The 17817-nt window shown below is 41.1% G+C and overlaps 1 protein-coding gene across 2 annotated transcripts in view; it reads left to right on the top strand.

The window, feature by feature from the left end:
* LOXHD1 (lipoxygenase homology PLAT domains 1) overlaps nucleotides 1–17817 on the top strand; it is a 202333-nt gene that overhangs the window by 56886 nt on the left and 127630 nt on the right. For both annotated transcript variants that reach the window (XM_047769423.1, XM_047769422.1), the window contains exons 7-8: nucleotides 1556–1679; nucleotides 4102–4352. In XM_047769423.1, the coding sequence (XP_047625379.1) occupies nucleotides 1556–1679; nucleotides 4102–4352 (375 nt within the window). The remainder of the gene's footprint in view (nucleotides 1–1555; nucleotides 1680–4101; nucleotides 4353–17817) is intronic.

Genomic DNA, 17817 nt, shown 5'->3' with positions numbered 1-17817 from the left:
AAGACAGAAATGGTGAATCTGTATATCTGGGTTTATTAGTAGATTTGACAGCTTACCAGATAAAACAAGTCCTTTTTTTTCTTCACCTTGCTTTTCTAAGTCTGTGAAGGTCAGAGTAAAGGGGGTTAGGAGAAACAGCCCAGATTCTCGTCCGTGGCTTCCCAGTCTCCCCCTTCCCCACCCCAGGAGATGAAAGCCAGAGAGAAATGCACAGATAGATAAGCTGGGAGAAGCTGGACTTCCTTCTGTGACAGGCCACGTAGTAGTGTCCAGGCATTCAGCTCTGAAAGTACAGACACCCATCAGATCAGTAAGATCTGAAGGGTGACTCACACCAACCAAACTCACACGGGACTGACTTATAAACCAGAGCTTGAATGCTGGTTTATTTGGAGAAAGAAGCCTGGTGGGGTGGCTGGGCCTGGTCAGTGGCTCAGGCTACTAGCCCCTCCCTGGGGGGTGGTATCCTCAGGAGGCCAGCTCTGAGCCCAGAAGTTTCCTTGATGAGCATTGAATTGGAACAAGGTGAGATGCCGTTAGGCAGGTCAAGGCATGCCCTGTTTTCACACTGCAGACACTTTGATCTTAGAAGTGAGTCTTTCACTGAAAATCAGAGCCCCCCTCTGTCAGGCAGTCCTGGGAACACCTGGGCAGATATTTTTACTTTCCAACTCACTCTGTCTGTGACCAGATGCTTCTACCCTCCAGTTATAACTGGAGGACTCAGTTTAGTTATTGATGATCCCGCTTAATCTTAGAGTGAGTTTTCAGTTAGATGTTCCTGGGACATTTGGGGAGGGCCCCTCAGCATCTTGGTGTGCTCTAGAAGATGCATTTACCTCAGCCTCGCCAACCTCAGTGACATGTGAGTCTCCCGAGGGGCTTCATAGATGGCCAGTTCTCCTAGCTTCACTGTCAGTGGCTGACCTTTTCTGATCTGGTCATCTGATCCTGGGAGTCTGTGTCCCAGATTTAGCGCTTGTAGTTCCCTCTGCATGGATTCTGCTTCTTAGCAAGAAGGTCGGAATCCCAACCTTCAGCAGACGAGGAAGATGATGATCTTGGCGGTGTCTGCAAATCCAGGCTTCCAGTTCTGGTGCCTTAGTCTCTCAGGGCACATCCTGTTAAGTTTCTTGCACTGTTTTGTTTTGTTTTTTTTAAATAATCTGCAGCAGAGGAGGGAACATAGGCTCATTAATTCAAGAAGGAGGTAATTAACAGTCATTCCTGTGTTATTCTCAGTGCACCGCAAACTTTCCCTGACAACAGGTGTATCCTTGTGTTAAGCTTACCTTGGACCACCAAAGAGATGAGAACCTATGTTTCCTATTTTTTAAAAAATTTTCGGCTGCACCTGTGGCATGCAGAAGTTCTTAGGCCAGGGATTGAACGTGTGCCACAGTAGCGACAATGAGGGATCCTTAACTGGCTGAGCCATCAGGGAACTCCAAGAGTGTACACTTAGAGTACACTCGAGTGATGGAGGAATTGGATTCAGTCACCAGGTGTGCCCTCGAGGACACTTAACTTTTCTTCCCACTTTTCTCCTTCTCAGATTGTCATTGAAGATATTGGGAACAAAAGAAAGTATGATTTCCCTCTTAACCGCTGGCTGGCCTTGGATGAAGACGATGGCAAAATCCAAAGGGATATCTTAGTGGGAGGAGCTGAGACCACAGGTAGAACTGAAGAAAGGGGGCACAGCTGGCTTTCTTTCTGCCCGAGGGTCGGTGTTCTCTTCTGTGGGTCTGGAAGCCTGAAGTCAAGTAGAAACCAGCCCTGTCTTCCGACAGCATTCCTCCTTCCCCCAAAAGTCTTCTGTTCCTCTGGGCTGGACTCAGCTGATGCCAGAGGACATGGGGCAGTGCCCCAAGCAAACCCTGACTTCCCAGGGCAAGAGAAATTATCCCTAGGATGGGGCCAGGATGTGAGCTCCTCATACATGTGAATGTTTATGAGGATGTTGATTTACTCTTAACTCTGATAAATGAGTGATTACTACATGCCAGGCTCGCTTTAGGCACCTGATCCGTGTCGTCCTCTCTAATCCTCACAACCATCCTAGAATATAGGAACAGCTATTGTTCCTATTTCACAGATGAGGAAAATGATCCCATGTTAAAAGACCTGTTCAAGGTCATACAGCCAACGAGTGACAGATCCAGGATTTGGTCTGCCTCCTAAAACTCTACCCTGTGTGAATTCCATGAAAAACCTAAAACTCCAAGCATGCAAGTTCACAGATGTTCCAGAAAAATCTAGGGCACAGCTGAGAATGTGCTCAGGGTCAGACCCTCCCATGGCTCTCCCGCTGTGCGGAGAATGGGTCCAAGTTCTGGGGTATAAGAATTGCTCCACGGTTGGGCTCCAGTTGACCATTTCAGCAGCAGCTTTCAACACCTTCTCCTGCCACTTCACACACCATCCCTCGCCTCACGTGTCTTTGACTCTGTCGGGCACCTGCATCCCCTCCCCTCCCACCCCTCACCCACGCGCCTTCCCTCGCCCCACCCCTTAGCTTCAGCCTTTCCCTCTGGAACAGGCTTTCTCCTCCACCTGTTATGCCTCTTCTCTTCTTGCTGCTTCTCTAGTTCCTGTTTCCAGTCACTTCCTCTAGACCCATCCCTATCCCTCTTAGACAAGACTGTCTCTCCCTTATTTTGCTCTAGACATTTTGGACAGAATTTTGTGGCTCTTGTTTAGGAAACCAAGTGCTGCAGCACTTCTCAACCTTGGCTTTGGGGCACCTTGGCCTGGCCTGACCAATCTGGGGAGTGTCACAAGTTTATACCTAGAGTTTGCGAATTATTTACTTGAAAACATATGCTAGGGCAGATTTAATCTGCCCCCTTCAGCCACATTACTATTACTGGCTTCCAGGGGTAGAGGAGGAGGACAAACGACAGAGGCTGGAAGTGCTGACAGGCTAGGCCATGCAGTATGTCTGGTGTAAGAACATTGTCTGTCCATGTGTTGTGAAGTAAACTGGAGACCCACTCCTTGAGGGCTGTGACCATTCGCTTTTATCTTCATATTCTCCCAGGCCAGTCATGGTCTGCACTCAGTAAATGTTGAACAAAGGATGGTGTGAATGTATGAATGAATAACGTGTCCGCATAGTTACATGTGCTACCCCCCACCCCCCATATTTGGGATTTTAATTTCTCTGGGGTCAGGTGATGACAGTAGGATGAAAGGAGGTGGGGCAATTAACAAAGCTTAAGGTACCACTTTTCCTAGACTCCAGAGTGAAAACATGCAAGCCAGAGGCCTTAGCAGAATTTCCTAGTTTCCTGTTCAAATGTTTGTCTTTGGTGTTTTCCTTTACTCTGTCTCCTCTCAGAGTTTAATCTACCCCTTGCTGCCTCTTCCCCAGAACTCCATGTCCTCACATTGCCCTCTGACTGACAAAACCCCAAATGGGCCCACCTACAATGTCCTCTCTCTCCCCCAATCCTCTGTCACCCCCCATGTTTTGGTTATGGTTTTTTCTTTTTCTTTTTTCGGCTGCACCTGCAGCATTGTGGATGTTCCCATGCCAGGGATCAACTTGCGTTACAGCAGGGACCCAAACTACTGCAATGACAAGGCTGGATCCTTAACCCACAGCGCCACAAGAAAACTCCCAAGAATTATGTTTTTAAGCTATGAGCAAAAGAGCAAGCTCAATGAATCAGATAGCCCCAAATATAAAACTCTATTCATCGAGTTGACTCTTATAATTAAATGAGACATAATAGAATTCATCCGGCAGCTATTAATAATATGCACATGGTAATTAGCATTAATAATAAGTGCTATTCTTAACCAAACCCTAGCTCTTCCTTCTTTTTGTTAGTGTCCTGTAATTGGGGCTGGCAGCTTCCTGTAACCTGCAGTTTGTTCCTAAATTCAGATATGGTGACACATAAACTCAGAGAAAGATAATGTGAAGTTGAGAGGGACACTAGATGTCATCTAGGGGACAAGGACTCGGCAGGAATGAGGCTGTATGGCAGAGTGGGGGCTAGGGAGGTTCAGCCAGGTGGCGGAGAAGGTGGGAAGGATATTGTCATGAATTTGCTTCCCAACCTCTCCTTCCCCCTCTTGTTTCCATACCAGCTATTTCCTACATTGTCACTGTCTTCACTGGGGATATTCGGGGGGCTGGGACCAAATCCAAAATCTACTTGGTCATGTACGGGGCCAGAGGAAATAAGAACAGTGGGAAAATCTTCCTGGAGGGCGGTGTGTTTGACCGTGGGCGCACAGACATCTTCCACATCGAGCTGGCCGTCCTCCTCAGCCCCCTGAGCCGGGTCTCCATCGGACATGGCAACGTGGGCGTCAACAGAGGCTGGTACTGCGAGAAGGTAAGGGAAGCCCAGAGAAGACCCTGCCCTGATCCAGCCCTTGTCCTTAACTTACAAATACAAACTCTAACCTGAATCCTACTTCCTGCTTCTTTGGGCCAGTTACGGAGCCCCCGGGGAATCCCTTTTCCGAAGCCGTTTGGACGGTAACATGCCCATCAATGTTGTCTCCTGACCTTGGTGGTGAGGAAGGGGGACTGTTCTGTACATGCACCCAAGGACCAAACATAGGGTCGTTTATCCAGAGGTGCTCAGTGGGTGGTTATAAACTGATTCCTGGTTTTGGTGTTCCACTTCAGCTTAGAAAACTCTCAATCAACAAATATTTTTATTTATTTATGTATTTTTGGCCATACCCATGGCACGTGGAAGTTCCCAGGCCAGGGATCAAACCGGAGCCACAGCAGTGACAACGCCAAATCCTTAACCATGAGGCCACCAGGGAACTGCAACAAGTACTTTTAAAAATATATTTGTATTGTGGAATGTTTATGCTTAATTTTTTTGAAGTAGGACCTTGTTGTTTATCCATTCTTCATATAATAGCTTATATCTGCTAACCCCAAACTCCTCATCCATCCTCCCCCACCTCCCACCCCTTAGCAACCACAAGTCTGTCCTCCATTGCTTAATTTTTTTTAAGTTGAAACTTCTATTATTTCAATTTTCACATCTGTAAATGGACCTTTTTTAAAAAAAAATTTTTTTGCTATAGTTGATTTTCAAAGTTCTGTCAATTTCTGCTGTATAGCAAAGTGACCCAGCTATACATACATACATACATACATATATATATATATATATATATATATATACACACACACACACATTCTTTTTATCATATTGTGATTGGATAATTCCCTATGCTATATAGCAGAACCTCAGGGCTTTTCCATTCTAAATGTAACATTTTTCATCTACTAACCCCAGCCCCGCAGTCCATCTCACTCCTTCCCCTCGTCCCTGGCAGCGACAAGTCTGTTCTCCACTTCTATGAGTCTGTTTCTGTTCTGTAGATAGGTTCATCTGTGCCATATTTTAGATTCCACATGTAAGTGATATCATATGGTATTTGTCTTTCTCTTTCTGACTTACTTTACTTAGTATGAGTATCTCTAGTTGCATCCATGTTGTTGCAAATGGTATTATTTTGTTCTTTTTTATGGCTGAGTAGTATTCCATTGTGTATATGTACCACATCTTTTTTTTTTTTTATAATTTTTTTTTATTTTCCCACTGTACAGCAAGGGGGTCAGGTTATCCTTACATGTATACATTACAATTACATTTTTTCCCCCACCCTTTCTTCTGTTGCAACATGAGTATCTAGACAAAGTTCTCAATGCTATTCATCAGGATCTCCTTGTAAATCTATTCTAAGTTGTGTCTGATAAGCCCAAGCTCCCAATCCCTCCCACTTCCTCCCCCTCCCATCAGGCAGCCACAAGTCTCTTCTCCAAGTCCATGATTTTCTTTTCTGAGGAGATGTTCATTTGTGCTGGATATTAGATTCCAGTTATAAGTGATATCATATGGTATTTGTCTTTGTCTTTCTGGCTCATTTCACTCAGTATGAGAGTCTCTAGTTCCATCCATGTTGCTGCAAATGGCATTATTTTGTTCTTTTCTATAGCTGAGTAGTATTCCATTGTGTATATATACCACATCTTCTGAATCCAATCATCTGTCAATGGACATTTGGGCTGTTTCATGTCCTGGCTATTGTGAATAGTGCTGCAATGAACATGCGGGTGCACGTGTCTCTTTTAAGTAGAGTTTTGTCCGGATAGATGCCCAAGAGTAGTATTGTGGGGTCATATGGAAGTTCTATGTATAGATTTCTAAGGTATCTCCAAACTGTTCTCCATAGTGGCTGTACCAGTTTACATTCCCACCAACAGTGGAGGAGGGTTCCCTTTTCTCCACACCCCCTCCAGCACTTGTTATTTGTGGATTTATTAATGATGGCCATTCTGACAGGTGTGAGGTGATATCTCATGGTAGTTTTGATTTGCATTTCTCTTATAACCAGCGATGTTGAGCATTTTTTCATGTGTTTGCTGGCCATCTGTATATCTTCTTTGGAGAATTGTCTATTCAGGTCTTTTGCCCATTTTTCCATTGATTGATTGGCTTTTTTGCTGTTGGGTTGTATAAGTTGTTTATATATTCTAGAGATTAAGCCCTTGTCGGTTGCATCATTTGAAACTGTTTTCTCCCATTCTGTAAGTTGTCTTTTTGTTTTCTTTTTGGTTTCCTTTGCTGTGCAAAAGCTTTTCAGTTTGATGAGGTCCCATGGGTTTATTTTTGCTCTAATTTCTATTGCTTTGGGAGACTGACCTGAGAAAATATTCATGAGGTTGATGTCAGAGAGTGTTTTGCCTATGTTTTCTTCTAGGAGTTTGATGGTGTCCTGTCGTCTATTTAAGTCTTTCAGCCATTTTGAGTTTATTTTTGTGCATGGTGTGAGGGTGTGTTCTAGTTTCATTGCTTTGCAAGCAGCTGTCCAGGTTTCCCAGCAATGCTTGCTGAATAGACTTTCTTTTTCCCATTTGATGTTCTTGCCTCCCTTGTCAAAGATTAATTGACCATAGGTGTCAGGGTTGATTTCCAGGTTCTCTATTCTCTTCCATTGGTCTGTCTGTCTGTTTTGATACCAGTACCACACTGTTTTGATGACTGTGGCTTTGTAGTATTTCTTGAAGTCTGGGAGAGTTATGCCTCCTGCTTGGTTTTTGTTTCTCAGGATTGCTTTGGCGATTCTGGGTCTTTTGTGGTTCCATATAAGTGTTTGGATTATTTGTTCTAGTTCTGTGAAAAATGTCATGGGTAATCTGATAGGGATTGCATTGAATCTGTAGATTGCTTTGGGTAGTATGGCCATTTTTACAATATTGATTATCCCAATCCAGGAACATGGAATATCTTTCCATTTCTTTACATCTTCTTTGATTTCTTTGATTAAAGGTTTATAGTTCTCGGCATATAGGTCCTTTACCTCCTTGGTCAGGTGTATTCCGAGGTATTTGATTTTGTGAGGTGCAATTTTAAGAGGTATCGTATTTTTGTATTCCTTTTCTAGTATTTCATTGCTGGTATACAGAAATGCAACTGACTTCTGAATGTTAATCTCATATCCTGCTACTTTGCTGAATTTATTAATCAGTTCAAGTAGTTTTGGGGTTGAGTCCTTAGGGTTTTCTATGTATAGTATCATGTCATCTGCATACAGTGACAGTTTTATCTCTTCTCTTCCTATATGGATGCCTTTTATTTCTTTGGTTTGTCTAATTGCTGTGGCTAGGACTTCCAAAACGATGTTGAAGAGCAGTGGTGAGAGTGGGCATCCCTGTCTTGTTCCAGATTGGAGTGAGAAGGCTTTCAGTTTTTCCCCATTGAGGATTATATTTTCTGTGGGTTTATCATAAATGGCTTTGATTATATTCAAGAATGTTCCCTCTATACCCACTTTGGCGAGGGTCTTGATCATGAATGGATGTTGGACTTTGTCAAATGCTTTTTCTGCGTCTATTGAGATGATCATATGATTTTTGACCTTTTTTTTGTTAATGTGGTGTATGATGCTGATTGATTTGCGTATGTTGAACCATCCTTGTGAACCTGGGATGAACCCACCTGGTCATGGTGTATAATTTTTTTGGTATGTTGTTAGATTCGGTTGGCTAAGATTTTGTTGAGAATTTTTGCATCTATATTCATCAATGATATTGGGCGATAGTTTTCTTTTTTGGTGGTATCTCTGTCTGGTTTTGGAATGAGGGTGATGGTGGCATCATAGAATGTCTTTGGGAGTATTCCTTCTTCTTCAACCTTTTGAAAGAGTTTAAGGAGGATGGGCACCAATTCCTCTTTATATGTTTGATAGAATTCACTTGTGAAGCCATCTGGTCCTGGACTTTTATTTGTAGGGAGTGTTTTTATGACCTCTTCAATTTCATTTCTAGTGATCGGTCTGTTCAGTTGGTCTGTTTCTACTTGATTCAGTTTTGGCAGGCTGTAAGATTCTAGAAAATTGTCCATTTCTTCCAGATTGTCAAACTTGTTGCCGTATAGTTGTTCATAGTATTCTCTTATGGTTTTTTGTATTTCTGCTGTATCCGTTGTGATTTCTCCTTTCTCATTTATAATTTTGGCTATTTGGGTTCTTTCTCTCCTGTTTTTAGTGAGTCTGGCCAGGGGTTTGTCAGTTTTGTTTACCTTTTCAAAGAACCAGCTCTTGGTTTTATTAATTTTCTCTATTGTTTTTTGAGTCTCTATTTTATTGATTTCTCCTTTGATCTTTATAATTTCCTTCCTTCTGCTGACTTTAGGACTTTTTTGTTCTTCTTTTTCTAATTCATTTAGGTGGAGGGTTAAGTTGTCCATTTGGGATCTTTCTTCTTTTTTGAGAAAGGCCTGTATTGCTATAAATTTCCCTCTGAGCACTGCTTTCGCAGCATCCCATAGATTTTGAGAGGTTGTGTCTTCATTAACATTTGTTTCAAGGTAGTTTTTAATTTCCTTCTTGATTTCCCCATTGACCCATTGGTTTTTTAGTATCATGTTGTTTAGTCTCCATGTAGTAGGTTTTTTCTCTTTCCTTTTCCCATGGTTGATTTCTAATTTCATGGCATTGTGGTCAGAGAAGATACTTGAGATAATTTCTATGCTCCTAAATTTATTGAGATTCGCTTTGTGTCCCAATATGTGGTCGATTCTTGAGAATGTTCCATGAGCATTTGAGAAGAATGTGTATTCTGCTTTTTTTGGATGTAGTGTCCTGAAGATATCAATGAAGTCTAACTTTTCTATTGTTTCCTTTAGGCTCTCTGTTGCTTTATTGGTTTTCTGTCTAGAGAAAACCAATAAAGTCTGTTTTAAAGTCTATTTTGTCTGATATGAGTCACATCCTCTCCTTGGATGGATCCCTTAATCATTAAGTAGTGTCCTTCTTTGTCTTTCTTTATGTCTTTTGTTTTAAAGTCTATTTTGTCTGATATGAGCGTTGTGACTCCTGCTTTTCTGTCATGTCTATTGGCGTGAAATATTTTTCCCCACCCTTTCACTTTCAATCTATATGTATCTTTTGTCCTAAGGTGAGTTTCTTGTAGGCAGCATATTGAAGGTTTTTGCCTTTTAATCCACTCAGCCATTCTGTGTCTTTTGTTTGGGGCATTCAGTCCATTGACATTTAAGGTGATAATTGATAGATGATTATTTATTGCCATTTTGAACCTCGTGTTCCAGTTGATTCTATGGTTCTCCATTCTTCCTTTCTTTTTTTTTTTTTTTTTTGGTTGGATGGTCTCCTGTTATTATCTGCTTGAGTGTATTTTTTTTTCATTTTTTTGCGAATGCAATATTTGGTTTTGGCTTGTGGTTGCCCTGTTTTTTAAGTATGCTAACCCCTTCCCATAATTGTGTGTTTTAGCCTGATGGTCCTGTAAGTTCAAACACTTCATTACTATATTAAAATTAAGAAGAAAAACATACAAACAAACAAACAAAAAGGGTTATTTATTTCCTAACATCCCTTGCCCACATTTTATGGTTTTGATGACTCTTTTTTATTTTTTTCTTTTCAATTTTATTTTGTTTGAAGCATGTTCATGATTAAATCTGTATGCTGGCTTATTTGAGTGACTGCTCTCTGATTGCGGTTTCCTCAGTCCTAGTTCTTCCTCTTCTTCTTCTTCTTTTTTTTATTTTCTTTTTTCTTCCCTTTCCTTCCTTTCTTTTTGGTTTAGAGAAGCCCTTTCAATATTTCCTTTAACCTGGGTTTTGTGTTGCAGTATTCTTTAAGTTTTTGATTGTTGGAAAAAATTTTATTTCCCCTTCTATTTTAAATGATATTCTTGCTGGATAGAGTATTGTAGGTTGCATATTTTTTCCTTTTAGCACTTTAAATATCTCTTGCCATTCCCTCCTGGCCTGTAGTGTTTCGGTAGAGAAATCAGCTGATATTCTTATGGGGGTTCCCTTGTAGGTAGCATTCTGTTTTTCTCTTGCTGCCTTTAGGATCCTCTCTTTATCCCTAACTTTTGCCATTTTTATTATGATGTGTCTTGGTGTGGGTCTATTTGGGTTCAGTTTGTTTGGGGCCCTCTGTGCTTCTTGTATCTTGAACCCAATATCCTTTAGATTTGGGAAGTTTCCATCGGTAATTTCTTCAAATATATTTTCCATCCCCTTATCTTTTTCTACTCCTTCTGGAATTCCTATTATGCGTAGATTGGCCCACTTTATATTATCCCATAGGTCTCTTATATTGCTTTCCAGTTTTTTGATTCAGTTTTCTGTCTGTTGACCGGATTGAGTGATTTCCATTATTCTATCTTCCATATCACTGATTCGTTCTTCTGCATTATTCATTCTGGTTTTTACTGCCCTTAGTTCAGTTTGCATCTCTGCAAATGAATGTTCTAGTTTTTCTTGGCTCCTCCTTATATTTTCTAGTTCCTTTCTGAGGGTATCTGCATTACTGTTCATATCTTCTCTTAATTCCTTCAGTATTTTCACTATTTCTCTTTTGAACTCCAGGTCTGTCTGACTGCAGAGATCTGTTTCATTATTGACTGTTTTAGGTGAGTTCTCCTGTTGGTTTGACTGGGGGTGGTTTCTCAGCTTCTTCATCTTGCTTGTTGTTTTCTTTCTCCTGAGGGAGTTGTACTCTCTCTGACCAGGCAGTGTTTGCCTTGTCACTGCCGTGGAATATTTCCTGAGGGCTGGCGTTGTTGGTCAATCTTTTTTGAGGCAGTGTGGCTTTTCTGGAGTGTTGATGGGGCTAACAGTGTTTCTTTGAAGCAGAGGAGGACTTCCTGAGGGCAGACAGGACTGGGAGGTCCACACCACGATGGTAGCAGATTTTACTTAGTCATGCAGAGCTTGTTCTGGTGTGGGGTTCTTGCAGGGGGTTGGTGGTGTTGGACAGCTGTTCCTCAGGAGTGCAGCACCCCCTGGGGGCTGGAGCAGCTATCTGGGTCACTGGGAACCTAAGAGGCTCTTCCCTAGGGCAGCCCAACTCAGAAGGATGGCCTGCGAATGTAGGCGAACCTTTTCACAGTCTGGTCAAGCTTGTTGCAGCTTTTCTGGGCTGCAGGGGGTCCTCCAGGGGGCTGGTGGTGCTGAGCAGCTATTCCGGGGGAGTGGGGCACCCCCTGGGGGCTTGGGCGAGTAGCAGGGCCGTTGGAAACCCAAGAGGCTCCTCCCCGGGGCAGCCTGACTCAGAAAAACCGTCCGAGAATTAGGCAGATCTATTCACGGCCTGGCTAAGCTTGTTCTAGCTTTTCTGGGCTGCAGGCCTTTTCTCGGGGGCTGGTGGTGTTTGGTGCTGCTCTGCGGAAGTGTAGCCCCTCCAAAGGGCAAGCAGGCCTGTGCAGGGACAGCCCCTGCAGTGGTAGGCTTCAGGCAATTGTTGAGGCCAGCCCTCCTGGATGGCAGGCAGCCCCAGGTTCGGGAGAGCATAGGGGGTGGTGGGGGTGGGGGGAGGGGATGCACTGGGAAGCACAGCTTTCAGCTAGCTAGCGGGCCTGTAAGCTTGCTGTGGCATGGGGGGTATTCTATGGGGACCCACCCCTTCTTCTCTCCCCTCTCTAGCACCGGCGCAGACCAGGCTCTTCTCCTAGGTTCCCTCTGATGTGGCTTTCCACTTCCCCGCCCCTAGAGTTTTGCTCCCTTCCTCTGCGACAGCTTTGTTTTCTAGTCTCCCAGGCAGTCTCTGCCCCATCAAATGGTTTCTAGACCTCCAAAGCAGTTTCCGCTCCGCCCTGTCCGTTCTCACGGACTAACCTCTGGAGCCAAGATCTCGGTGCCCAGCCCCCATCCAGGAGTTCCCCCGGCCCTTTCCCAGGGACTAACCTCTGGAGCTGAGGACTCGGTGCCCAGCCCCCACCCAGGCGTCTCAATTTTTGGTGACTCTGCCCGTAGTTCAGATGGTCCGTTGGGTTCTTGATCGGCTTTTCCGTACTCCAACTTACTGCTACACTCTTCTCTGCATCTGGAGATTCCTCCGGTTTGTTTGATCTTTCCCCCGTGTAGGTGACTTTCCAGGGTGCAGAATCCCTTTCTCCTCCGCAGTTCCCTTTCGGGAGCGCCCGTCCTGCTCGGATTCACCTTCTCTCACTCTCCTCTTTTCTCCCATTCTGCCCCGTAATGTCACGAACTTCTTGCCATTATTGGAGTTTAGGTTCCTCTGCCAGCGATTGGTTGCTGTTCTGTGCGAGTCATTTATTCTGTAGATGTGCTTTTTTTGCTGTGTTTGTGGGAGAGGGCGAGCGTGTCCCCCTACTCCTCCACCATCTTGTCCTCTCTCATCTTCTTAATCATTCATCTGTCCATGGACATTTAGGTTGTTTCCATGTCTTGGCTATTGTGAATAGTGCTGCAATGAACATAGGGGTGCACGTATCTTTTCGAATTGTAGTTTTGTCCAGATATATGTCCAGGAGTGGGATTGCTAGATCATACGGTAGTTCTATAGTTTTCTGAGGAACCGCCATACTATTTTTCATAATGATTGTACCAGTTTACATTCCCAGAAACAATGTAGGAGGGTTCTCTTTTCTCCACACCCTCACCAGCATTTGTTATTTGTAGACTTATTAATGACAGTCATTCTGACTAGTGTGAGATGGTACCTCATTTTTATTTTGATTTGCATTTCTCTAAAAATTAGTGATATTAAGCTTTTTTTTTTTTTTTAATGTGCCTGTTGGCCATCCATGTGTCTTCTTTGGAGAAATGTCTACCAAGCTCTTTTGCCCATTCTTCAGTTTTGTTTTGTTTTGTTTTGTTTTGCTGTTGAGTTGTGTGAGTTGATTGTATATTTTGGAGATTAAGCCCTTGTTGGTTGCATTGTTTGCAATAATTTTCTCTCATTCCATAGGTTGTCTTTTCAATTTTTTATGGCTTCCTCTGCTGTGCAAAAGCTTGTCAGTTTGATTAGGTCTCATTGGTTTATTTTTGGTTTTATTCCTATTGCCTTAGGAGACTGACGAAAGAAAACATTTGTGCGGTTGATGCCAGAGAATGTTTTGCCTATGTTCTTTTCTAGGAGTTTTATGATGTCTTGTTTTATGTTTAAGCCTTTGAACCATTTTGAGTTTATTTTTGTGCACAGTGTGAGGGTGTGTTCTAGTTTCATTGATTTACATACATCTGTCCAATTTTCCCAGCCCCTCTTGCTGAAGAGACTGTCTTTTTCCCATTTTGTATTCTTGCCTCTTTTGCTGAGGATTAATTGACAGTATGTGTCTGGGTTTATTTCTGGGCTCTCTATTCTGTGGAACTTTTATGCCTTAAACAATATACATAGTAAAAGTAAGATATAGAAAATGATTTTTTAAAAAGTCAATTTTGTTTACCACTCAACTCAATAGAATGTTTTCAATGCTTTTGATTCCTGTGCCCTTCCCCAGCCATATAATCCTGTCTCTCTCAAAGAAAATACACTATTATGCCCATGTGTATATTGTTGGTAACTAGCATTTTTTTAAAGTGTTTGGCCACACCCATGTCATGCCAGAATTGGACCAGAGCCGTGGCAGAGACAATACGCTATAGGCCACAGGGGAAGTCCAGTAACTAGCAGTTTTCACTCCACATTATCTGAAATTGATAACAGAAGCTGTCATATTTCCTATCCATTCCATTGCATGAACTGATTACAATTTATTTGTCATTCTTCTATTGATGGACATTTTGGAGTTGTTTCTTGATTTTTGCTATTATAAACAATGCTTCCATGAAATTCTTGTGTGTATATCTCAGGATGGACATTCTAGGTCTTAGGGTCAGTGAATCTTTAGTTTTGAAGCATAATTGTGTTTCCAAAGTATTCCAGTTTGTGTTTCCAAGTAGTTGCACCATTTATTCTCCTACCAGCCATGTGTAAGAGACATTTTTTTCTGTGCATCCTTCTCAACACTAGATATTGCCTGGATTTTAAATTTTCACCATTTGGGAAGGGTTATAAACTGATTTTATTGTGGTTTTAATTTTTATTTTCATGATTTCTCCTGAAATTGAACATCTCTTTGTTTCTGTACTCTGTAAACTACCTGTTCCTGTCCTTTACTGATTTTTCTTTTTTTTTCATTTTTAAAGTTTTATTGAAGTATAGCTCACTTAGAATGTTGCGATAATTGATTTTTCTATTGATTAATCTATTTCTGGATTTACATTTAGGAATTGTTTATTAAATCTGGATATTAATCCTTTGTTGATAGGTTATGTTCAATTACCTTTTTATAATTTGTTTATAATGTTCTGTGAGGGAGAGAAGATTTAATTTAACAGCAATCTGTCCTATCTTTTCCTTTATGGTTAATGCATTTTGTATTGTTCAAAGAAATTTTTTTCCTTTTGTCTTTTTAGGGCCGCACCTGTGGCATATGGATGTTTCCAGGCTAGGGGTCTAATTGGAGCTGTTGCTGCTGGCCTGCACCACAACCACAGCAATGCCAGATCTGAGCCACATCTGAGACCCACACCACAGCTCACGGCAACACTGGATCTGAGTGAGGGCAGGGATCGAACCCACAACCTTAAGGTTCCCAGTCGGATTCATCTCCACTGCGCCATGACAGGAACTTCTGTTCAAAGAAATTTTACTTCTCCTAAATCTATAAAGACATTTTCCGAAATCTTCTTCCAAAATTTATAAAGCTTGGTTTTCTCATTTATATATTTATATCTTTAATCTACCAGGAATTGGTTTTTGTATGACATAGGTATCCAATTTTTCCTTTTTTTCAGTGTAGATATCCAAATTTCCCAGCAATATTTATTGAAGGGCTTTTAAAATTCAAGTAAAGTTAAGACTCACCTGGAATTCTTTTTCAAAACAGATACACTGGCTTCAACCCGGACCTACTGAGTCAGAATTTCCACGTAATCGGGTATTTATAAGTGTTTTAGGTAAATCTTATCATTAAGAAAGCACTGGTTTACTAAATAGTAATTTTCCCCACTCTTCTGAAAAGGCAACTGTCATCCATCAAATTCCCAAAGTGGATGATTTGCCTCTGAGCTTTCTAGTCTGTTCCATTTGTTGATTTAGCTTATTCTTGCACTAACACATTACTCACCATCTTCATTTTATACCTTGATATCTGCCAGGGAAAATTTGTCCACTTTATTCTTCTTCCTCAGGTATGTGTTAACCTATCTGTGGCCCTTTAACTTCCATGGAAATTTTAGAATTTTCTTGCTAAGAACGAAGAACTTGCCATGAAGAACTGTTGAATAGATCCATTTGGAAGAACTGAGATCTTCACTATATTGGCTGTTCCTATCTATGAGTATAGAATAGTAGCTCTTAAAATTTAGCTCTTTAATTTTTTTTGTATTTTCTTTCTCGTTCTTCTTTCTTATATTTATTTCTCTTTTCTTTCTTTTAGTTCTTCTTTTTATTTCTTTCCTTTCCTTCTGTCTTTCCTTTAGTTCATTCTTTACTCATTACTTACAAAGTCCATCCTTCCTTCCTTCCTTCCTTCCCTCCTTCCTTCCTTCCTTCCTTCCTTCCTTTATTTTTTGCTTTTTAGGGATGCACCCATGGCATGTGGAAGTTCCCAGGCTAGGGGGTCAAATCGGAGCTACAGCTGTCAACCTATAACACAGTCAGAGCAACACAGGATCCAAGCCACATCAATGACCTACACCACAGCTCATGGCAACGTCGGATCCCTGACCCACTCACTGACTGAGGCCAGGGATCAAACCCACATCCTCATGGATACCATATCCTCATGGATACTAGTTGGATTCGTTTCTGCTGCACCACAAAAATCTATAGACAAATGGCCACACTTGATAACAAGAGTTTAGCAATATGGCTATATGTAAACTGATGCTCCACAGCCACATCAGTGCAGGCTTCAAGCCACATCTGCCACCTACACCACCGCTGGCAGCAATACAGGATCCTTAACACACTAAGCAAGGCCAGGGATCAAACCTGTGTCTTCATGGACACTAGTTGGGTTTGTTATCACTAAGCATGATGGGAACACCCAACTCTGAATTTCTATGAGCCAAGTTTAGTCATAATGAATTTTAATTTTACATGTTTCTGGAACTGGTTTGCCAACATTTTATATAGACTTTTTTTTGTTTTGTTTTGTTTTCCTTCTTCCTTTATTAGATTTTATTGTTTATGGTAAGAACACAATATGAGAACTACCCTCTGAACAAATTTTTAGTGTAAAATACATGATCGTAGACTATAGGGATAATGCTGTTCACAGATTTCTAGAGGTTATTCATCTTGCTTCACTGAGACTTTATGCCTATTGATTAATAAGTAACTCCCCATTTACCCCCTCCCCCAGCCCCTGGGAACAACAAATTCACCTTTGATTCTATGAATTTGAATTAAATTCTATTTTAATTCAATTTTATTTTAAATATTATTCTATTTTAAATATTGCATATAAGTGGAATGATGCAGTATCTCTTTCTGTGGCTGGCTTTCTTCTTTTTTTTAAATAGTAACTTTCATTTTTTTCCATTATAGCTGGTTTACAGTGTTCTATCAATTTTCTACTGTACAGCATGGTGACCCAGTTACACATACATGTATGGTTTCATCACAAGTGATTAGACATAGTATAGACTTTTTGTATTGATGTTCATGAGTGGTGTTGGCCCTCAATTTTCCTTTCTTATGTAGTTCTTGTCAGGTTTGATTCTAGAATGAAATGATAAGTATTCCCTCTCCTGGAAGAGAGAAATGTTTGCCTTTGTTTATATCCTATCTCTATTTTCTATTTTATTTTTCTTAACTTTATTGTCTCTTTTTCATATCTCTGGGTTTCTGTTGTTGCTGTTTTTCTAAATTCTTAAGTTAGATTCTTAGCTCATTAAATGTTAGCCTTCTTCTTTTCTCATATAAGTAAGTATTTGGCACTATGATTTTCCCTACAAGTAGTGCTTTATTGCATCCCACATGACATTTATTTGATTTTATTGTTTCATTTAAAAATCAGCTTTGTTGAAGTATAATTGAGATAAAATAAAAATGCACTCTTTTGAACTGTACAGATCTGTGAGTTTTGACAAACTTATATACACCCATGTAACCATCACCAGAATCAATATGTGGAATGCATCCATCACCCAACATATTCCTTGTGCTCCCTCCCAGTCAATCTCCATGACTTCAAGCAACCAGTGGTCTGATTTCAGTCACTAAAGATTAGATTTATCTTTTCTAGCATTGTTTCATGTATTAGAATGTCATTTTTCTATTGTTAAGTAGTATTCTGTTGTAAGGGTATACAACAATTTGTCCATTCATCTGTTTGTATATATCTAGGTCATTTCCAGGATTTTTTTTTTTTTTTTTTGCTATCATGAATAATGCCGCTATGAACAATCATGTACAAGTCTTTGTATGGGCATGTTTATAAGTTTGAGGGGTAAATACATAAGAGTGGAATTTCTGTATCCTATGGTAAATATAGCT

This window comes from Phacochoerus africanus, chromosome 2 (assembly GCF_016906955.1).
Source record: "Phacochoerus africanus isolate WHEZ1 chromosome 2, ROS_Pafr_v1, whole genome shotgun sequence".
Classification (NCBI taxonomy): Eukaryota; Metazoa; Chordata; class Mammalia; order Artiodactyla; family Suidae; genus Phacochoerus; species Phacochoerus africanus.
This window is presented reverse-complemented; position numbering and strand designations above follow the sequence as displayed.